At 43.8% G+C, this 22,946-nt stretch overlaps 2 protein-coding genes across 7 annotated transcripts in view; both read right to left on the bottom strand.

The window, feature by feature from the left end:
* The window catches only part of LYPD1 (LY6/PLAUR domain containing 1), a 37,551-nt gene extending 28,333 nt beyond the window's left edge, over positions 1 to 9,218 (bottom strand). The window contains exons 1-3 of the mRNA XM_036320494.1: positions 9,150 to 9,218; positions 7,970 to 8,954; positions 6,579 to 6,716 (exon numbers count right to left, since the gene is read on the bottom strand). Of these exons, the coding sequence (XP_036176387.1) occupies positions 6,579 to 6,716; positions 7,970 to 8,021 (190 nt within the window). The 5' untranslated portion in view covers positions 8,022 to 8,954; positions 9,150 to 9,218. The remainder of the gene's footprint in view (positions 1 to 6,578; positions 6,717 to 7,969; positions 8,955 to 9,149) is intronic.
* A 519-nt stretch (positions 9,219 to 9,737) lies between these two features.
* Positions 9,738 to 22,946, bottom strand: part of NCKAP5 (NCK associated protein 5) — a 955,167-nt gene continuing 941,958 nt past the window's right edge. For 5 of the 6 annotated variants that reach the window (XM_036319679.1, XM_036319677.1, XM_036319676.1 and 2 more), the window contains one exon: positions 9,738 to 11,263. In XM_036319679.1, coding sequence (XP_036175572.1) covers positions 10,982 to 11,263 — 282 coding nt within the window. In that variant the 3' untranslated portion in view covers positions 9,738 to 10,981. The remainder of the gene's footprint in view (positions 11,264 to 22,946) is intronic. The other variant, XM_036319681.1, reaches the window with a different exon arrangement.

Below are 22,946 nucleotides of genomic sequence, written 5' to 3'. Positions count from 1 at the left end.
GGGAGAGGCAGGGAAGCAGAGGAACTCAACTGTAGATTCAGATCTTTTGGTGCCAGGAATATATAAGGGAAGCAGGTTTCCTTTACAAAATTCAAAGGAAACAGTGTCAGTTTTGTTTTCATCCTTCGTTTCACTTTTCTCTCGGGAGAAAACCCCCGCTTTGAAGCCTCTCTGTTTAAACTCATTAGGAAAACCATCAATGAGGGAAGCTTTCATGAAGTTTTGGTGGGAGGAATTAGTGTTAGGGGAGATCCGGATTGGATCAATCTTCAAAGGGTTCATCTCTGGAGATGCCAGGTCATCTCCGGTGGCTTGTTCAGCTGGAAAGTTAACATAAACAAATGCTCCACTTACTGGAGAGCCCAAGGAACTAAAGACATTTGACGTTCACCCTGCAAATGCTGCCTCAGACGCCAGCGATGCCCTCTGCATGAAAGATGGATGCTTTTCCAAAACGAAGGGAGCAACTCATTGGAAAATGCCTTGCCCCGGAGAGGGAGGTGTTGTGTCCCACCAGAAAGGAGAAAGTGATATTGACATTCACTGAACAGAAGCCTTCCCTGTGTGATCCATAACTTTATTGAAGTCGACACGGAAACCTTTCTAGCAGGGCTGATGTTAATACACGAAGATATGTTTCCTGACATCTGAATCTTCTTCAAAGTTTTTTAACCTGTTGAAGTCATCTTGGTAAAGTTAAAATATGGCAAAAAAAATTTTATCTTTGTTTTTTCACTTCATTCTTAGAGCATAGTCTATACCAGTGATGGCGAACCTTTTGAGCTCGGCGTGTCAGCTTTTTGAAAAACCCTAACTTAACTCTGGTGCCGTGTCACATATAGAAATTTTTTGATATTTGCAACCATAGTAAAACGAAGACTTATATTTTTGATATTTATTTTATATATTTAAATGCCATTTAACAAAGAAAAATCAACCAAAAAAATGAGTTCGCGTGTCACCTCTGACACGCGTGTCATAGGTTCGCCATCACTGGTCTATACCCTTCTGACTGATTCAAAATGGTGTGGAGGGGAAGAGCATGAAGAATGGAAGTGGGATGTCTAATGGGGAGACGAGGAGAGCACTGAGAGGAGAAGGAGGGATACGGAGCAGACGGGGCCCTGGAAGATGAACAGAGATCAAGGTGATCCTAACAAAATGGTTCTGGGAAAGGCAGCTGTTAGAAAGCGCCTTCCTGCTATAACACAACAGGGACCAGTAATTAACATCCTGAACATCTGTAAAGAAGGGGGACTTCACGTTTTCAGTTTTCTTACAAGAATTATGTGTGTGTGCAGATATTTACAGATGGTCAGTCCCCAACTTGTACTGGTTCAACTTATGATTATTCTGCTTTTGATAGTGTGAGAGCAATATGCATTCTGTAGAAACCAAGTGGTAAGCTACGATGTTTGGTAGCTGAGGTGCATGAAATGCATTTCCAACTTAAGAACATTTTTACCTTATAACGGGTTTATCAGAACTAACCCCATCGTAAGTTGAAAAGCATCTGTACAGGCAAAAATGTAACAGTATACATATAATCATAGGTATGATGTGTGTGCATGGGTGCAGGTGCAAACCTGGAAAAGAATGCAGGTGTCAAGGGACTGAGATATAATACTGATTAGCAGAACTGGCCCACCCCAATGACAAGCTACAGCCCAATACTCATATTTTAGTGAAATTAAGCAGAGCATAGACTTAAGAAAACATAGGCCATGGTTATCTTTCCATGAGTGGATGACTGATTCTTTTAGAGTCCTCACTTGCCATCTTTTATTTAGTTTATGAGAAAATAAGGCATCAAATTAACCTATCCAAGGCATGGAGCTCTCCCTACCCAACTGAATGAGCAACTAAGTAATCCAAAAGGAAAATCGCCATTGCTTATACGGCCATAATGCAGATGCAACATGGCATATAAATCAGTAACTCTTGTATTGCAAAACAGACAAATAGATTAATGCATGTTGCAGAGGATGGGTGAAGAGATCGATTAGGTTACAGATTCAGACCATGAACTTTCTCTCAATATACTGCATTTAACTTTTAAATAAGGTTTTGGAGAACCTGTAACATTTTGCTCACTGACAGAGCTATATTTTACTAAGGGCAGAAATTGGCTAGTCTATAAAAATTAAATTATGCCCCCTTCACTGTATCTAGTCAAGAGGAAAAACTCTAATTACAAGATTGCACTGTCAAACAAATGCAAATTCACATTCTTTACACCCTGGTTGTAACAATTCAAATGGGGTGGGGAGCTCCTATTCTGAAATGAAAATCAATATGTGAAATACTTTTCAGAGTGCAGTAAAAAGCAAGAGCAAAAGAAATGTCACTCTCAAGGGTGATGGTAAGTAGTTGCTAACTCATTACAGAGAGCTAGTGAGAGCAAGGCATTCCTTATGCAAACATTTAAATATCAATTAGTAAGGACCATGAAAGAGGCAGAACCAAAGGTCCCTTCCCCACAGCTGGGCATTATTGCTCCGGAAATGGCCAAGGGGATAAAGAGTGGTGGAAAATAAATCCCAGCACCTAATAGGAACGGCACCCTGGGGAATAGGTAAAGGTTAATTTTAAATGTATTTCCCAACTGAAAACTAAATGTTGTACCTGCCTCAAAACTCAAAGAGCTGAGTTTGCAGACTTAATCCAGAAAGGACTAACTGAATGCCTGGGCATATTGCATTGCTGGTATTTTTTGGAAAGAGTATGTCTTTCATTACTGTTTAATGTCAAACTTGCTTGGTTCATTAAAATCTCGTAGTCCATTTAAAACTCTGCTTTTTCTGTAGTACATATGAAAAATGCCAGTCCACATGACACTCAAGCTAAAAATCCTTTGCTGGGTCCTCCTATTCTTTCAATATCCACTTTGTGGCCTGTCCACTCAGCTTGTTCGCTATGCCTGTTCAGGTGAATCGGGCAGACATGAGAGCTGTCTGAGTCTTCAGCATTTTGCCTCCTTGAACTTTGCAGGCAAACCTGGCAGCATATTTTACTCTATAAGGTGTGGGCTGAGGAATCAGGTGCCTTTTCATAACAGTTGGCTGGGGGACTTGGATCGGACACCTAACTTTTCTGGCCCTTGCTTTCCTCCCCTGTAACACTAAAGTATGCTCCAGATCAGCAGTGCACAACTTAGGGCACCTGAGGGTCACTTGGGAGTTTATGGAAGAACCATGGCCAGCTATACCACAGACTTAGGGAACTGGCTTCTTGTGGGGGGTGGGGGGACAGGCAGGAGGGGTAGTGGAGGGCCCAGTCATGTGGATTTGAATAAAAGTCCCAGAAGATTCCTTCGTGCACCCTTTACTGTGAGTCAGGGGGCCCCTTCAGCTCTAACACACAAAGATTCTCAGCACAATATATGTTACTGATCAAGCAAACAAACATTCTGACTTTGATTCCTACTAGTATCATTTAGCAAGCATTATTTTCTCCAGATTGGAGAAGTTGGCCCTGAAGTAGAATTGAATGCTGGTGGCCTCGGGAAGCAAGGGCTTCCGAAGAGGCCTGACCACCAGACTGCATGAAATACTCCAAGTAGAGCGCGGAGCCTGAAGGTGGAGCTGGAAGCCCTGAGCACACCCAGAAGACAGCCCTCCACGATTGTACTACACTGCGGTCACTTAACAATCAGCAATGGTTGGCTCTCCATCGCTACCAACAAGAGGAGAATTAATAGTCAATTGATTGGCCTCTAACAATTACCTGGAGATGAAAATGGAAGTGCTTTGAATTACCAGCACCCCCCCCCCCCCCCCCCCCGCCGAACATCGTTCTTCTGATTCAGGAACATGTATTTGTCTGCTTTCTATTGAATTCAGGCTCTGAAACGCCCTGTTGCCACGTGCACAGGACTCCCATCCTTCCCCTCATAACTGGTTTTTCCTTCATGCCCATCAACTGTTTGTTTCTCAGCCTTCACAAATGAGACTACCTTATCACTTCCATCTCTGTCGCCCCTGGGCCTAGGACATATGGCCAGAGGAACCTGGTTTGGAGAGAAGGTGTTCATCTTGACCAAACTAATAGCAACTTCAGGCCAGGCACTTGCCACTGTCTGTGCTGCAGTTGTCTGTGGATAAGTGGGTGTTACAATGCCTGCTGGGCCTTTTTTACAGTGTGGCTTGAGAAGAGAATGAAGTCGATGACACATAGCACACTGAAATGATGTGTGGTATTCATCTTAGGCATACTTTTAGAGAGGAAGAAATTTCTCTTCGAAAAACGACACCACTTCTGGCATAGTCTCTCCTTATCTCCACCAGACCCCAGGTTTATAAAACATGATACCCAGGTAAGCAGCCGCCTCCAGGAGTCTGAGTCTGAAGTTCCTAACGTGTCCACAGTAAAGCGCCCCCTTTGCTGGCTCTAACCTAATGCCGGGAAGAAAGCTGCACATATTCTAAAGTGACAGAGTGTTCAGAGGGAGCCCGATTCACAACACAGCAGCCCCTTTGGCAGAGGGCAGTAAGTTTTGCTCAGGCGCAGTGCTTGGGAACAAAACATGTAGAGAAGCAGCAGCTTGTCAAAATCATCTTTTTCAATCTTGACTAAAGGATCATCACTAAGTTTTGTTCTCTTTTACTTTTTCAATAGCCAGAAACCCGTATGACAAAGCTATGCAACCTGCTTATCTTGGGACAGTTTATTCTTGTGAGCAATACACTTCAGATTTCCCAGAAGAGGGATTTTGGCAACAAGAATCCAGACCTAGACCAGTAAGGACCCATAGAGAACAGCATTTAACACCACACAGCCGCCAAATCATAGCACAGTGAGGAGCCATCTGCTCTCCAAATAACTGCAGTTAGCAACAAGGCATTTCCAGGCCCTTCTCCGAGAAGACATTACTTTTCCAAGGCGCTGGCTTAAGAACTACAGCCCTTGCTTTAACTTGCCAATTGGTTAAGGAGGTCATTTAACTGATGGTTGCCAGAGGGAAGGGGATGTGTTGGGGGAATATGAGAAGGTAAAGGGGGTATAAATGATGATGGAAGGACATCTGACTTGGGGTGGTAAACACACAATGCAATATAGAGATAATGTATTGTAGAATTGTATACCTGAAACCTGTATAATTTTTTTAAGTCCTCCACCCTAATCAGAAACTGAGTTTCTCCCACTGGACTGGGATGTCTCCCAGAGCAGTGGCTTGAACTCTCATAAGACTGGGGTCCCCCACAATAGGCACTATGGAAATCTGTATAATTTTGTTAACCAATGTCACCCCTATAAATTCATTTTTTTAAAAAAGGAGGTCATTTGATGGTTCAATCCCTTCTTCAGGCTCTGTGGGCAGTGCAGTTCAGCAAACCAAAGAGGAGCAGGGCTCTGAAAGGTATCTGGGAAATGTTGGACTCTGTTTAACTCTTAACTTTCTGTAGCCTCAGGCATGGCTGACTACCAGAAATGGGGAAGACACCCAGAGATAAAGGTCAGGCTCCAAGAAGGAGCCTAGTGAATGCATAGAGTGTGCTAACTGCCTGATGGTATCTGTTTACTGAGGAATCCATTGTCCTTTCTGGGGTCTACATGACTACCCACCCCATGGGTTTACTATTAACCCCCTAGAGACCCTGTCCTGGGTGGACTTGTCCAGGCCAGCCACCACTGGAGCAGCGGCTTTCCCGGGTATGTAAGTTATTAAAGCTCTTAGGAATTTGACTAAGGCTACATGTCAGTTTTTCAGAATTGATCCTGAAGTGAGACTCTGGGGGCTCTCCCCGCAACAGATGCTATTTCCCATTTTCTCAATATTCTTAAAATGGCTAATTTTGTCTATGAGTTTGACCTTGGAAGTGAAGCTAGAGTTCCATCCATCTCCCCAAAGTTCCAATTGCACTTTTAGGGGCTTTGATTTCTGATAAGAATGCTGGTAGGAGCTGGGGAGTCCACCTCAGTGAGAAGACTGGTCAGCTGGAGTGAACAAGGAGGTTTCCTCTCCCAAGACCCCCTTCTTCCCTCACATAACGCCCAGGCCCTCTCATCCACCAGCCAGCCAGCCAGCCAGCCACTAAGCCCGTGGGGCTGGAAACAGCATTCCTTCGAAAGCTCTTGGCAATCTGTGCCTGGAATGTGATGCGCTAGTTCTAAAATTGAATGAAGACCCTGTAGTGTTTCTCGGAGAAATACGTGTGGCTCTATGACATAACACATTTTTCAAGCTCTGACCTCTGGGAACTTCAACTAGCTTCATATTTCAGGCTGACACTGTGCAGAGGGCACCGTCTAGTTGTCCAAGCAGAGCTGGTTATCCATATATTCTCCAGCCTCCTGATCAGCTGTTAGCAGAGGGAGGTGAGCGGAGTAAATAAAAAGAGGAGAGCCACTCATTAAATGCACTTCCCCGCCCGAGTCCCTGGAGGAGAAGCCCTGGTAATTAAGCCTAATGAGATTAAAGTAACTTGGAACTCTTCATTTTCCCAGCACTGTGAAAGTAAATCTGTGATAACCAGCGTGTAGGCATGAATCAAAGTCAGTCCCCTGTCCTGTAATTTAGTGGCTCCCTCAGCCACAGCGGCCCAGGCTGGGAGGGGAGGAGAGCTGCAGGCTCTTACCCGCACTTTGCTCCATCACTTCTTTCTGACACATGTCCTGGACGTTCACCGTGCAGTTCACGATGAACTCCGGGGAGGAGCAGTCGTTGTTCAGCTGGAACTCTTCACACTGGTAGCACTGGATCTGCAGCGCAAAGCCTGCGGGACAGACGCAGGGGGTTCAGATCCAGCCCCTGCAAAGACCCCCGGGGTACCAGGACCCTCCCCTGCCCATCCAGCCGCCCGGGTGCTCCCCGCAGCAGGGTTTCCGAGTAAAGCCGACGTGGCTGAAGCCGGCAGGGGGCGGCAGGGCGCCCAGGGTCCTGAAGGATGAAGCGGAGGTCTGCTCGCTACACCTGCCCCGGGCTCCGCACAAACAGCCGGAACAGCAACACACCTGGCCTTCCCACGCGCAAGTTGCAAGGAAGGCGTGCACCCGCGCGCCCGCATAGCCCCAAAGACGAGAGTCAGCTCCAGGCTACGCTGAAGGATTTGCCTAATTGTTAATTGGTTACAAATGACTTAATCACTACTTTGCGACTGCATTCGCAGACGCCTTTTTAGTTTTACTAATTTTTGAAGTCAGCTTTCCTGTGGCTCGGAGACTCCCAGGAAACCTCCCGGGAACCCGGAAGGAAGTGCCGGACACTGAGTGCCCTGGAGCCCCAGGTCCCGGCCTTTCTCTGGGACGGTTCTCACAGCGGCACCGGGAGGGGCCTGTGTGCGCGCGGGCGGGCACCCCTGGCCGCTATACGACGCCCTTTCTTCCCAGCTACGAGGGCTCCCACTGGGCCAGGGTGCCCGGCCGGGGTCCCAGCTCTGCAGAGCGCAATCGGAATTCGGTCGAGCACTGGAAAGAAGGAGCGAGACGTTTTGGCATCTCTCACCGCTCCAGCCCGGCTGCTCCGCTGGGACTAGGAGCTTTCGGTCTACCTAACTCCCCCTCTCCCGCGCAGTTGAGCTGGTTCCCAAGCTGTCCCCTCCCGGTCCCAGAACGGTCGCAGCAACACCATCACCCCCCAGGCACGCCCCGCCACAGACTGCCCCGCGCGCCCTTCACCTGTCGGCGGCGCCACTCCCACGGGCTGCTAGAGACGCCTGACAACTTGGCGAGGCCGGGGCGAGCCATGTCTCTCCCGCGCGGAGGCCCCAGCACAGCTCGGACCCTCCCTGCTACCCGCTGCTTCTTCAGACAGTGCAGTCCGAGCACCGAGCGTCTGCAGCTCGAGTCCTGCAAATCCGCCTCCTCTCTCCTCCAGCGGCGCAGGACCCGGAGACTTTCCCTCCCGGTGCCTGTGGGCTCCAGCCGCCGCCGAACTCCAGCGGGGCAGCCTCTGCGCAGCCCGGGGCGCCCGGGGCCGGCGGCGGACGCGGTGCGCGCCCCTGCCTGGGCTGCCCGCCTCTCCTCTTACCTGGAAGCAAGAACAATCCGCAAAACGTGGCTGCGATGCCGAGGATCCACATCCTCCCGGAGCCGCGGGGCCGGGAGCGGGCAGGTGCCTCCGAGGCGGCGAGCGCGGCGGGTCCTGCCCGCGCCGCAGCGGCGGTGGCTGCCGGAGCTTCGGTGGCCCGCGCTGCTGTCGCCGAGGCGACCGTCGCCGCCGAGAGGAGCCGCAGGTGCCGCCAGCGGCGCCCGCATCGCCCGCGCGGGGCTCCGGGCTGCGGTCGCTGCTCCTCTCGCCGGCTCTCTCGGGCGGGGCGCTGCGTCCCCGGAGTTGGCGGCTGAGACTGAAGGAACTACTGGCGAAGCGAGCATCCAAAAAGTCTAGCCTCTTCTCCTCACCTCCCACTCCAGGCACCACGTGACGGCTGCCGAGTTGGGGTGGGGGTGGCGGGCGGGGAAGGCTGGGACTGTCTTTCCACGTCCCCACGCCCCTCCTCTCGCCTCCCCCTCCAGCCTCCGCACCTCCCTAGGACAGGGAGGCCCCGGGAGAGCGCGTAGTTGTCCGAGGCGGGGGAGGGGAGCTCGGTGAAGCGGGAGAAGGGCGCAGCAGGTGCGCCGGGGACGGGCCGGGCGCTGACTGCGGGACCTGCGCGATCGGGCCGGCGGACTGCGCTCCCGAAGGGACCTCGGCGCTCCCGGGCTGGCCAGGGCGCGGCGGCTGGCGGGTCGGGTCCTCCCAGCTGGGCGGGAGCGCGCTCCAGTGCCGGCAAAGTTGCGGACCTGCCGCGGCCCCGGCTGTTGCGCGCAGCTGCGCCCTCTTACCCCCGAGTAGCCCCTGGGTCATCCCAGGCTCCGCTGCAGCTGCGGCCGGGCGGCCGGGTGTGGCGGGCCCTGCCCGGACCGGCGCGCCAGCTCCAGGCAGCCCCCCTGTCCGCTGCCTCCGCGCCCCGCGGGAGGGTGCGGCGACGCTGCCCCCGGAGAGGGCCGCCCAGGACCGCTGCCGCGACCTCCCACTAGGAAGCAAATTGGAATGGAGAAGGGAGTTGCTCTATCCCCTTCTCCCAAAGGGCCGGGAAGCTTCCTCCTGTTCTCAGATCCGTGGGCCGTTGGAATACGCTCCCGCGTCCTCCCAGCCCCGCACTCGCACTCGGTCCTGCTGCCCTGCCCCCTCCCACCCCCGTTCTTCCTCTCCGGCTCCAGAGACCCACCTAGAGAACCGCCGGGGATGCCTCCGGGCTGCGCCGGCCGCGTCCACCTCCCTCGCCGCGGAGCCTGCAGCAGGTGGCACGGGAGAGCCTCGGTGCCCCCGCCCCCAACCCCGCAGTTCCCACCCGCCCCCCAAATCCCTAGGGAGCCCCCCTTTCTGTGGAAATAGTTTCAGACGCGTTGCCGCTCTTCACCTTCTCGGCCACCTCCGGGAGGAGCTCTCGCAGGCCGGGACGCGGATCTTTCATTTCCCCATCCGGCCGGCAGAGCGGGCTGGAAACGGGCTTCAAGGACTTCCTTGTCATTCCTGTGCAGAGCAGTCCCTATCTCCCTCCGCTCCTCGCCTCCTGCACCCCCTCTTCCTTTCTCTTCCAGCCGCTTAACCCCTGGGGAGACTGAAATGCTTTGACCAGTACTCCTTTGCCAGCAGACTCGGATCTGACAACTGGCTGAATTACTATCTCGGGAGCACGAGGGCCGGTTTATTTATTCCTTGGGCAATTCATCCTGGGAGCACGTGTGAGATCCCAACAACCACACTGGGCCAAAGGCTCCTTGAACAAATTCCTGTAAGCTTTCACGGGTTCATTGTGATAGGACTTTTATTCAGAAATGAAACAAATTTTTTTTTAAAGGTCTGAAAGACAATGAGTGACACGTTACATAATTTTCATTTAAGACAAAATTCAAATATAACAAATTGCACAAATTTACCCCATAACACTGATCATACAATAGTCTTTAAAGAAACAGGTGTGTACTAAAGTAATTATACAGTCTAAAAATATTTCTATTATGCCTAGTTTACAAAGCTCCTGTACAAAAACAATTATAAATAGTTCACATCTAGAAAAAATACACATAACCTTTAAAATAGAATGTATCCTTACATATAAACACTTTGTAGAAAAAAAGGATATTAAAAAGTAAGAATTTTTCATAGCACCAACCATTAATTTTTTCTTTTAAAAAAGTGAACATCATAAATAGAAATTTGCTTTCATTCTAGATTGCCCAGATTTTAATAAAAAGAGCTGGAAAATAAAAATCAACCAAAATGTTCCGCATCATAGTGAAGGACAAAGTAGAGGAGGCTGTAAGGAAATGTTTGGAAAGAAGATCTGCTATTGAAAATAGAATTAGGTCACTTCTGATACGCATCCCCACGGATCAGTGGCACACTTCAGTACTCTTTACACTTCTCAGAAGAAGCAGAATTATACTTATCACTAAGCCTGAATAGTTCTGGCAGCAATTTTGAAATTGCACTAGAAATAAGTTTATATCAAATCAAGATTGGCAGTTGGAGATTATAATTAGCCTCTGTTTTTTTGTTTGTTTATTTGTTTTTTGTTTGTTTGTTTTTGCAGGCTCTGTTTTAGGTTTTCGGAGTGTACCCACAAACAATTTAAGCACTAGGATGATGAACTGGACAAAAACTTTAGTTGGAATTTTAAAAAATATATTGTCACCAACTTCTAAAAGACTTAGTACATCATTTCAAGAGCATGGCACGGATTCCATTTATTTATTTTTGCTACAAATATAATTTCTTTTCCAAAAAATTTACAACTTCTATACAAATATTTTAAAAAGTGCAAAATTAAGACTTCTGTATCATGGGTGTGTTTACTTTTAATCCTTATGAAACACAGCACATGGAATCTATCTTTATTGCTCTGTCAGAGAAGAAAGCTCCAGTGGGTTGCTTGCTGTGAACCTGAAAACATAGGCTCTGGTGTTGTAATAGTTTATTGTTGTCATCTCTACCTGCCCCTCCCAACCCCTGACGCTTAAGTGCTCCATTTCCAGCTCACTGAGGGGGAAAAGTCCTTTATGCATCATTCGAACCCTGACTTGCACAGGAAGAGAAGCTATCATATAAGGAATCACTCAGAGATTCCAAATTGTCTACCCCAGGCCGGTCTGAGCTACTCAAAGATGCCTCTTCATTTTTTTCCTTTTCTTCCTTTCGTCCTTCAACCTTGTTCGGAGAGTTCTTGTCTTTTTCTAATAAAATCACAGTATTGCTGTTATATTTATTGAACGACTCCAGGGAAATTTTAGATAATCTATTCTCAGGATCCTCTTTTGTTTCTTCAACTTGTTTCAATTTCTGGAATGAAAAGAGGAAAATATTAGAAACATATTTCTTTGGAAATCAAGTTCTTCTATCCAATATTCAATTATTGTCTCTATAAAGTGCAGTTTAAAGGGATAGAGAGAAGCTACAAGTCTTTAACAAGCTTCTAGTATAATTAAATGTAATAATAAAGCCAATTTTAGGGATAAATTAAGACTTGAATCATTTTTCCTGAGATGAATAGGTCCCAATTTGCAAACCAGTTAAGTGCCATTTAGTTTCATTTTAAATGGATCCATTTGAAATTTGTTCAGGTAAAGTGCCTTATTTTTCTTAATCAAAGTTTCAGACTACTCCCGTTTCTTACTAAATAGTATTAGTTATCCTGTTGCTAAGTATGGACAGGGGTTGAATTTCAGCCAGAAATTATGATTATATGTAAAAACAGAACAAACAAGCAAACAGAAATACACGATCCCTTAAATTGCCTAGAAATTTAAGTATATGTTAAACTCATCAGAAGCACTGCCATGTTTGTATTTGGTCCCTTTGCCAGTCTTAAGATATCTAAAAGAGGTTTCCAGGCCAGTGGGCATACTAGTAGATTCTAGAAGGCCCAAGGGCTTAAAATTCATGGTAATAGTCTGTACCTTAGTAACCACACTCCTCCACGAGGTTCTAGTAACACCAATTTAAACAGGGATATTTTTAGGACGTTACTCGTAGTCTCTAGAACTTTATAAAACATGGCAGTCAGATTTAGTAATTATTGGAGGTTTAACCCTATGAACATCACTATATTCAGCTGCTCAAGTGGCTCCTAAGGTCTGAGGTGGGAGGAGAGAAGGTCCAGATGCCAAAAGCAACAGTGTGGAGGAGGCTGAGCTACTAACTCATTTCTCACCTTTTCCTCTTTCGGGCAAAAATTCCACCCTAACCTAGGAAGAAGTACAGACAGGGATCAGAGATGATGAGGAGAGCTACCATTTACTAACCACCCACTCTGTAAAAGACACCGGACACATTTCATCTACAAGCCTTTCACAAACCTGCAAGTGCCACTTCCCCATTTTAAGGAGGGAAACAAGGCTCAGAGTGACAGGGTCATTTGCCCAAGGTCACTAAGCAAGTGAAAGAGAACAGGCCTTGAATTCCGGTCTGGCTGGCATCCATGCTCTCGTTTTGCCATGTTCTTACGTAATAACAGACAAAATGACCTGTATTTTTTCATTTTGCCACCCCAATATTCCACTTAACTTGCCAACCCTTCTGTACCACTGCTGTCCAAGGCTCTCACGTGTGCCCTTGGTTTCCTCCGCCCATCCCTACATTGGCACGATGGACATACAGAGGTGAAATGAGGAAACTGCTTTCTGATCCAGGGGAAAACGGGCACAGCCAATGACCATGACTCGTGCATGTTAAATACTTTATTTTTTATTTGTTAAGTTGAATTTATTGGGATGATGCTGGTTCACAAAACCATACAGGTTTCAATTGTACAACTAAACAAAAGATCGCCTGCACACTGCATCCAGTGACCATCGCCCCAAGCAAAGTTCATTTCCATCCCCATTATCCCACCTTGCCCAGGTCAGGCTGCCCCACACTTCCTTTCTCTCTGGCTATCACCACACTGTTGTCTGTCTAGGTATTATGTATATGGGTTTGTTTGTTTGTTTTTTTGGCTCATTCCTTCACCCTTTTTCATTCAGTCCTCCAATCCTTCTCCCTCTGACAGCTGTCAGTTTATTCATGTATCCATGCCTCTCTTTCTATTTTGTCAGTTTATTTTGTTAATTAGATTCCACATATGAGTGAAATCATATGACACTTGTCTTTCCCTGACTGGCTTATTTCATTTGGCATAATAATCTCCAGGTCCACCCATCCTGTTGGAAAAGATAGGATTTTATTCTTTTTTTATGACCACATAGTATTCCATGTGTAAATGTACCAAAGCTTCTTTATCCAACAGTCTATTGATGGGCACTTGGGCTATTTCCAGGTCTTGGCTATTGTAAATGATGCTGCAGTGAACATAGGGGTGCATATATTCTTTCAAATTAATGTTTTGGATTTCTTAGAATATATTCTCAGAAGTGGAACTGCTGGTTCAAAAGGAAGTTCCATTTTGAATTTTTTGAGGAAACTCCATACTGTTTCCACAGTGGCTGCACCAGTCTGCATTCCCACCAGCAGTATATGAGAGTTCCCTTTACTCTACATCCTCACCATCACTTGTTGTTTGTTGATTTATTGATGATAGCCATTCTGGCAGGTGTGAGGTGATATCTCATTGTAGTGATATCTCATTCTGGCAGCTGTGATTAGTGATTTTGAGCATTTTTTCATATGTCTATTGGCCATCTGTATGTCCTCTTTGGAGACATGTCTATACAGGTCCTTTGCCATTTTTAAAATTGAATTGTTTATCTTCTTGATGTTGAATACTATAAGTTCTTTATATATTTTAAAAATTAACCCCTTACCAAATGTATCATTGTCAAATATGTTCTTATGTTCTCCCAGTGAGTTCCCTTTTCATTTTGTTGATGTTTGTTTGTTTTTGCTATGCAAAGCTTTTTAGTTTGATGAAGTTCCATTTTTTCCCATTGTTTTCCTTGACCCAGGAGATATATCGGTAAAAATATTGCTACCAGAGACATCTGAGATTTTACTGCCTATGTTTAGTTTGAATTCATTATGGTTTCACGACTTACATTTAAGTCTTTTATTCATTTTGAGTTTATACTTTTTAAAATATATATATTTTTATTGATTTCAGAGAGGAAAGGAAAGGGAGAGAGATATAAACATCAATGATGAGAGGGAATCATTGATTGGCTGCCTCCCTCAAGCCCCCTACTAGAGGTCAAACTGAAACCTGGGCATGATGTTGGCTGTAGGTTTGTCATATATGGCTTTTATTATGTTATGTTCCTCCATTCCCATTTTGCTAAGCATTTTATCATAAGTGGATGTTGGATTTCATCAAATGCTTTTTCTCATCTATTGATATGATCATGTGATTTTTGTTCTTCATTTTGTTTATGTGATGTATCACATTTATTGATTTGCAAATATTATGCCAACCTTGCCTTCCTGGAATAAATGCCACTTCATCATAGTGTATGATCTTTTAAATGTGTTGCTGGATCCAGTCTGGTAATATTTTTTGAGAATTTTAGTATCTATGTGCATCAGGGATATTGGCCTATACTTTTCTTTCTTTGTAATGTCTTTATCTGGTTTTGGAATTAGGATAATGCTGGCTTTGTAAAAAGAACTTGGAAGTCTTCCCTCCGCTTGACATTTTTGGAATAATTTGAGAAGAATATGTGTTAATTCTTCTTTAAATGTTTAGTGAAATTTGTCTGTGAAGCCATCTGGTCCAGGACTTCTGTTTACTGGGAGTTTTTAAATTACTGCTTCAATTTCATTAGCTGAGATCAGTCTATTAGGTTTTCTAATTCTTCCTGATTCAGTTTTGGAAGATTGTATTTTTGTATTTTTCTAGGTATATGTCCATTTCACCCAGGTTGTCCAATTTATTAGCATAAAATTGTTCATAGTATTTTTTTTTACAATCTTTGTATTTCTGTGATGTTGTTTGTTATACCTCCCCTTTCATTTCTTATTTTATTTATTTGTGTCCTCTCACTTTTTTTATGATGAGTCTGGTTAAGGGTTAGTCAATCTTGTTTACCTTTTCAAATAATCAGCTCTTAGCTTCAGTAATTTTTTTTGTGTTTTTTTTTTTGTTTGTTTCTGTGTCATTTGTTTCTGCTCTGATCTTTATTATTTCCTTCCCTGTACTTACTCTGGGCTTTATATATTGTTCTTTTTCTAGTTCCTTTAGGTGTAGAGTTAGATTGTTTAAGATTTTTCTTACTTCTTGAGGAAGGCCTGTAGTGCTATGAACTTCCCTCGCAGGACTGCTTTTGATGTGGTCCATGGATTTTGGGCTGTTGGTGTGTTCATTTTCATTTGTTTCCAATAATTTTTTATTTCTTCCTTGATCTCATTGTTAACCCATTCATTGTTTAATAACATGCTAGTTAGCCTCTGTATGTTTAAATGTTTTTCAGGGGTTTTTTTTGTTTGGTTTTTGTTTTTGTTTTTTAACTGTAGTTGGTTTCTGGTTTTACTAGGTGTACTGGTTAATAATGCAGATTTTTTTCAATAGATGGAGTTACACATATGTTGATATATATGCGATTTGATATGTATGCTATTTTGTTGTATTGACAAAAGCTTCAAAACTTCATTTGTCAAATTTGCTGAAGGTGTTAACATCATAGACATTTTTACACTTAAAAATGTTGAATTTTATGCCAAAAAAATGCATTTGCGGGAAGTTTTAATTCATTACTTTATTTTGAAGAAAAGTGCTACTGAATACTTCAGGAAGCTTATGGTGAACATGCTCCATCTCAAAATACTTGTGAATGCTGGTTTAAATGCTTTAAAAGTGTTGATTTCGATGTGAATGACAAAGATGTCCAGGTCAACCAAAAAAGTTTGAAGATCAACAATTACAAGCATTATTGGATGAAGATGCGTGTCAAACTCAAAAACAACTTGCAGAAAGATTAAACGTTGCTCAGCAAACAATTTCCGATCATTTACAAGCAATGGAAAAGATTTTAAAGGAAGGAAAATGGGCGCCACATCAACTGAATGAAAGACAAATGGAAAACCAAAAAGTCATCAGTAAAATGTTGCTTCAACAGCATGAAAGAAAGTCTTTTTTGTGACTGACGATGAAAAGTGGATTTATTTTGAGAATCCCAAATGCACAAAATCATGGGTTGATCCAGGTCAACCACCACCAATGACTGCAAGGCCAAGTCGCTTCGGAAAGAAGACAATGCTCAGGAAGGTGTGGTGTATTATGAAAATACATCCTGCATATCAGATATTTACATTACGACTCGTAACAGTAGCAAAATTACAATTATGAAATAGCAATGAAAATTATTTTATGGTTGGGTCACCACAACATGAGGAACTGTATTAAAGGGTTGTGGCATTAGGAAGGTTGAGAACCACGAAGTGAAACCGTTAATACTGATCCCTACCGACAACAATCAATTTGAACCATGCTTTGATCGTAAAACCAACAGAATGGGCCAGAAGACACAGCAAAATAATTTTGCTTCATGATGACACACTATCACACATTCAAAACCAGTTAAAAACATGTTAAAAGATCGTGCCTGGGAAGTATTAACCCACTCACTGTATTCACCAGACCTTGCTCCTTCAGATTACCAGTTGTTCCGATCGATGGCACACGAACTTTCTGAGCAGCACTTCAAAATGTAGGAAGAAGTGGAAAATTGGGTTTCTGAATGATTTGCCTCAAAACAAGAAAAGTTCTATTGGGACTATATCCACAAATTACTTGAAAGATGGAGGAAATGTGTAGGTAGAGATGGACATTATTTGGAATAAAGCACTTTTGATGTATCTCTTGAAATCATCATGTTTTCTTTGATTACAAAATCTGCTATTATTAACTGGTACACCTAGTATACCTTTGCGGTCAGAGAATATCCTTGATATGATTTCAATCTTCTTGAATTTCTTAAGACTTATTTTGTGTCCTAACATGTGATCTATCTTTGCTAATATCCCATGTGCACTTGAGAAGAATGTATATTCTGCTGCTTTGGGATTAAATGTTCTGAAAATATTAATTTAAACCATCTAATCCAATGTGTTGTTTAAGATTGCTGTTGACTTGTAGATTTTTTAAAAATTTATGAGAGAGAGAGAGAGAGAGAGAGAGAGAGAGAGAGAGAGAGAGAGAGACAGACAGGGAACATCAATCTCCAGTTCCATCCATCTATGCATTCACTCATTGATTCTAATATGTGCCCTGACAGGGGATTGGACCTGCAACCTTGGTAATGGGGATGACACTCTAACCAACTGAACTACCCCAGCCAGGGCTCCTTGTTTATCTTTGTCTGGATGATCTATCCAATGATGACAATGGGTTGTTAAAATCCCCTACTATGACTGTATTGCTTGCTGTCAGCCTCCCCCTTAATGTCCACCAAGATTTTAAAAATATATTTAGGTGCTCCTATGTTGGGTGCACATATGTTTACCATGTTTACCAGGGTTATATTCTCTTGTTGGATCAATCCCTTTAGTATTACGTAGTGACATTCTTTGTCTCTTGTAATGGCCTTTGTTTTAAAGTCTATTTTGTCAATGTAAGTATTGCTACACCTCTTTTTTTTCATTTCCATTGACATGGAATATTTTTTACATCCCTTCATTCTCAGTCTGTGTGGAACTTTTGTTCTGAGGTGGGTCTCTTAGAGACAGCATATACCTGGGTCATGTTTTCTTACCCACTCAGCTATCCTATGCCTTTTGTTTGGACCATTTATCTGTTTTTATTTAAGGTTCTTATTGATAGGTACTTATTTATTGCCATTTTATTTTTTTATATAATCACATGTCAAATATTTAATGGAAAGAGAATTGAAAAAAAGGAAAAAGTGGATCGCTTCAATATTCCAAGAGTAGGCTCAGAGTTTCTCTCTCTGCTATGGAAAATGGCATAATTCTATGAGAATACTTGAAAAATCATCCTTGAAGTGGTGCTTATCTTATTATACTATCAATGTGCAGGTGCATGGCTTAACAGCGCTAATTTTCGGTCTCAGGTGGCTACCTTGCAACCATAGGTAGGCTGAGGAACAGATTCCTAGCTGATTACGGAAGAGTGGCTCCAGAGTTCGGATTAACTTCAGGCTGGCAGGGGAGTGGTTAGGGGCAATCAGGCAGGCAGGCAGGCGAGTGGTTGGGAGCCAGCAGTCTCGGATTGTGAGAAGGATGTCCGACTGCCGGTTTAGGGCTGATCCCACAGGAATTGGGCCTAAACCGGCAGTTGGACATCCCCCGAGGGGTCCCAGATTGGAGAGGGTGCAGGCCGGGCTAAGGGATCCCCCCCCAGTGCACGAATTTCGTGCACCAGGCCTCTAGTTTAGTTAGAGGCACTGACCTCTTTTCTCTTAGATTGTCAAATTAAAAAATGACAACAGCCAACACAACAATAGCCACCCGGTGTGAATAAATCAAAATTATATCTATCTTTTTTTGTCAGATTGGCAAAAAATACATTTTTTTGTGTGTGCTACAGAATTTTAGTAATTAGTTTATGTGTGCCATGAGATGAAAAAGGATGAAAATCACTGGCCTAACCTAGTGCTAAGTCATTAGTAGATTCTCAATGGACACCTGATGATGGATTCAGCTTTCTCTAGCATCAGCAGAGTCTCACCTGGTTGGCTTGGGTTTTTCAGTGGTCCTGCCTGTTAGGTATAAAAACACTAAAGTAGCTTACTTTCCTGCCTGCAATTAGAAACATACCAAACTAGCCTCAACAGTGTCTTGTCAGATAGCAGGTATTTTTAAATATTTGAAGTCAAATAATATTTAAATTTAAAATATATAAAATGATTGAGTCAAACAGTAATGTGCTAATGATTTAGTCTGTTAAATGAAAACAAAAGAGTGCTCATTAATTGGCAGCAACTGTGTGCAAAGTTGCTTTGCAAACTAATCATGGTAATAACAGTTAAATTTAATTTAGTGCCTGTTCTATGCAGACTCTCTGCTAAGCATGTTGCATGGATTATCTGTTTTCATCCTCACATCAATTCTATAGGTAGATATGTTTAGTATCTCCATTTATAGGCAATTGAAGCTTGAGGAACTTAAATAACTTGTTTAAACCTATGTAGCAGAACGTAGTAGAGTCTGGACTTGGACCGAGCCAGTCTGCCTACAGACTCCAAGTTTTTAACTTTATCTTGGAAAATAAGTAAACAAATATCAACCAATATTATCTTTAAGGGGAGCATCTAAAATAAGAATTGCAGAACAACAACAATATTAGTAACCCAGGAAAGATTCATGTTTGATGATGATTGTGTAGGTTCCATAAAACATCTTTATTTCCTTCATATACTATGCTTCATTTCCTTCATATAGTATGCTTCATCAGAATTATGATAAAATTCATATACTACAGTTGTCACCTATAGGTGGCAACAGTTGTACAGTTCACTTTTTGGTGGACTTTTTATTGCACTTGAGAACAAAAGGAGGGCTAAACAGGGCAGGTGAGATTATATTTTCTAGTCCTATCTAATAAAAGACAAAAAGGGTAATTGACCGTACCTTCGCTATGCTGCCCATTGGCTAATCAGGACGATATGCAAATTAACCACCAACAAAGATGGCGGTTAATTCGCATATGTAGGCTCCATATGTAGGTGGAGCGAAGCCAAATGTACCCAAAGCCGGCCAAGCAGCGAGCCCTCATGGTCCCGGGATCAGCGGAGCCAGGAGGCCTGACAGCTGCGGGGGGCTCTGGCCGGAGCCCAGCCAGAGCGAAGGCCTGGGTCCCAGGTGCCAGAGGAAAACTGGTGCCAGCAGCCAAGGGAAGGGAAGGCCTATTGCACGAATCTCTTCATGCAACAGGCATCTGGATTTAAATAAATAGCTCTGCATATTCTTAAGATAGTTTCCTGTCTTTAGTGTAATCATGGCATTATTAGTGATAATTCAAGCAAGAACCAGATAGGGACATATCCTCCAGAATTCCCTTGAGAATTATACCTTAATTCAGTGTAGTCACATAGCTAATCGATCAATTCCATGTACTATTTGGCTCTGTGTGAATAATTTTATTGTGTTCTTGATATTCTCAGAGGAAGTTTCATAGTAGAGGGGGCACTTGGAAGGATTTTAAAGGGTGGATAAGACTAAGATGTACAGTAGGTAAGAGGGAAGGCATTCTAAGAAATTTCCTATTGCATCTGTCGACCATCCTGAAGTCTACTCAGGCCCAGCAGTTGCCCAGGTAGTCTGTCTCTTGCCCTTTTAGATTCTATAATGGACAGAATCACCATAGACAGAAACAAAGATAAAGATATGCCTATCCCATGGGTTTCAAAGAGCCCCAACCAGACTCAGGAAAGTATCAGCCCAGTTTATAACCTGTGGTTATAAATAATTTGTAACCTGGGCTATAAATAATAAATAACTATTATTTCCAAAGAGTTTTTCCATCCTGATCTCACTGTTCTTACATCAGCCTAGAAGGCGAGGGCGGCTGATGTCAGCTGTACTCTACATGGGGTATTTATGGAATTTGCAGTTCACACAAATTCAAATTCAGGTGAAATTAGACCTGGAAATTTGGTTCCTTAATTTTCAACCTCTTGAAAATGCATACCATTTTCCTCCACAGTCAACAAAATCATGGAGTAGAGATTCTGCCAGGACCAATAGCCTGAACACCAGGAAGGATAAAATAGAAGGCAAAATGCACCCTTGCCACAGGAAAAGATGGGGAGACTACATAAGGCGATACAGAAAAACTCAGGTGATAAACCAAAAGTATATGTATATGCATAACGATATCAGCTTCAAACAGTTTTTATATATGTACAGCCAGAAACTCTAGCCCACAGTAGGAGAGAGACAAATAGCAGGTCCATGACATAGTGCAATGAATTATTGTTCCATGATGAAGGCTCCTCTTTCATGATTTCAAAGATGTTTCCATCAGTTGATTATATCTTGAAAATATTGGTTAATATGTCTACTGTATAATGTCAGGAAGAGATTCAAATTTACTTGTGAAATTCAGGCAGCATCATTCCTCAGCTGGGCACGCATACTTACAATGAGGACTGAGCTGTTAGCACAAATTAATGTAAACATATCTTCATCAACAAAATGTCTTATTTCTCTATTGCAATAGAGAGTCACTACCAGTCAGTTCAGGAATATGTGGCAGGAAATAACCACATTTGTAAGGTTTTTTCACTGCATGCCTGGCACTGGGTTGAATTCCTTTCACGAATTATCTCATTTAATCCTTACAGTAACCCCAGACAGTACTTTTCTCGTCCCATTATACAAATGGGAAAATATAGGGTAAAGAGGTTTAAATATTAGTCCACATACACAGGGCCAATAAGTTAGGGAGTCAGGGTTTAAGAAGAAGCATTGTGACTACAGAACTTGGAATCTTAACCACTAGACCAGATATTTGGAAACCACTGCTAATTGGCTGTGTAACCCCTCTGAATCTGAAGTTTTTTAAAAAATATATTTTTATTGATTTCAGAGAGGAGAGGAAAGGGAGAGAGAGATAGAAACTTCAATGATGAGAGAGAATCATTGATCGGCTACCTCCTGCACACCCCCTACTGGGGATCAAGCCCGCAATCCGAGCATGTGCCCTAGACCAGACTCAACCCCAGGACCCATCAGTTTGAAGGTAGATGCTCTAACTACTGAGCAAAACCAGCTAGGGCCTGAGTTTCTTCACATTGACGTTTTTTAGACTTTTCCTGTTCTGTAAAGCTCTTTGACTCTAAAATATTCTTAATTAGTGCCTTCTGTGCATCTATTATTGGAATTTGAGGTGGCAGAATAATAACTCTCTTCCCCAGTTCTAAATGAATTGGATAAGATAAAAGAAAAAGGCTGATGGGAGGTTAAAATATGTGCTTTACTATTGAGAAAGCTTATGTTGAAGAATGAGGTTTCTATCACAAAGAAGTGGATTTCCTATCACTGGTCTCCAGAAATAGGCAGGCTTAGTAACCAGCAGTCCTGGGCTGGGGGCAGCTGTCTACCCATTAAACCTACAGCAGCGATTTCCCGCCAGTGTGCTGCACGAATTTATAAACCATGCAACACCTGACTACTTAGTCAGGGGCACTGACCTCTTTTCCCTTGGATTGTCAAATTTAAAAAAAAAGATGACAACAGTCAACATAACAATAGCCATCCAGTGTAAATGAATCAAAATTATACCTATTTTTTTGTCAGATTAGCAAAAAATACATAGTTGTGGCATGCTGCAGCATTTGAGTAATTAGTGTCTGTGTGCCATGAAATGGAAAAGGCTGGAAGTCGCTGCCCTGCAGTATGAAGGAACAGAACAGCCTGACCCCAGAGAAAGGGTGGGAAGAGCCGGAGGCAGACCTGCGTCATCCCTGTTTGCCTCCTATACTTGCTAATTAAACAAGCCGCTCCTCTTCCTCCTGAGAAGGGAATGAGAGGGGCTCAGAGAAGCCAGGAGTGCTGTCCTGGGGAGCTCGCTCCTCATGGAGAGAAACACCCCAAGTTAGGAGGAAGTGTCGCCACCACCCAACAGTTCTCATGACATAGGATGATGCAGATTTCAAGAGAACATATGTGCATTGGGGCCAAGAAGATGCAGGGAGCAACAATTGGAAAAAAAATCAAATTTGTAAATGCTTTGTCACTTAGTTGTAATTTAAAACATTAATTAAGGGAAAAGATGCAGAAAAATTCATAGATTGCAGTGAGTTGGATTGGGCAGAGAAACCTCTCCATGGGTGAAAAAACAGGAGGGAGGTGAGTTAGCAGATGAGAAAGATGGGAGCGTTGCCATTTGGAAGCAGATAAATCAAATAGGGAAGACAGTCTGGCCAGGCCTGGGCTTTCGGTCAAAGCTGAAGGGGTGATTCCCCACTCCCTCTCCTGAGCAAAGCTGGGGCCCAGGAAGGAGGGGTACAGGCAGAGTGACGTCTGCTCTGGCTGGGGGAGAAAGACTGGTGCACACTGCAGTCTGGTAGTCATATGTGCTGGTGGCAGGCCAGCCTGAGGGGAAAGAGGCAGCTGAAGTCATTTCCCTTTCCCA

This window comes from Myotis myotis, unplaced genomic scaffold (genome assembly GCF_014108235.1).
Source record: "Myotis myotis isolate mMyoMyo1 unplaced genomic scaffold, mMyoMyo1.p scaffold_m19_p_8, whole genome shotgun sequence".
NCBI lineage: Eukaryota > Metazoa > Chordata > Mammalia > Chiroptera > Vespertilionidae > Myotis > Myotis myotis.
This window is presented reverse-complemented; position numbering and strand designations above follow the sequence as displayed.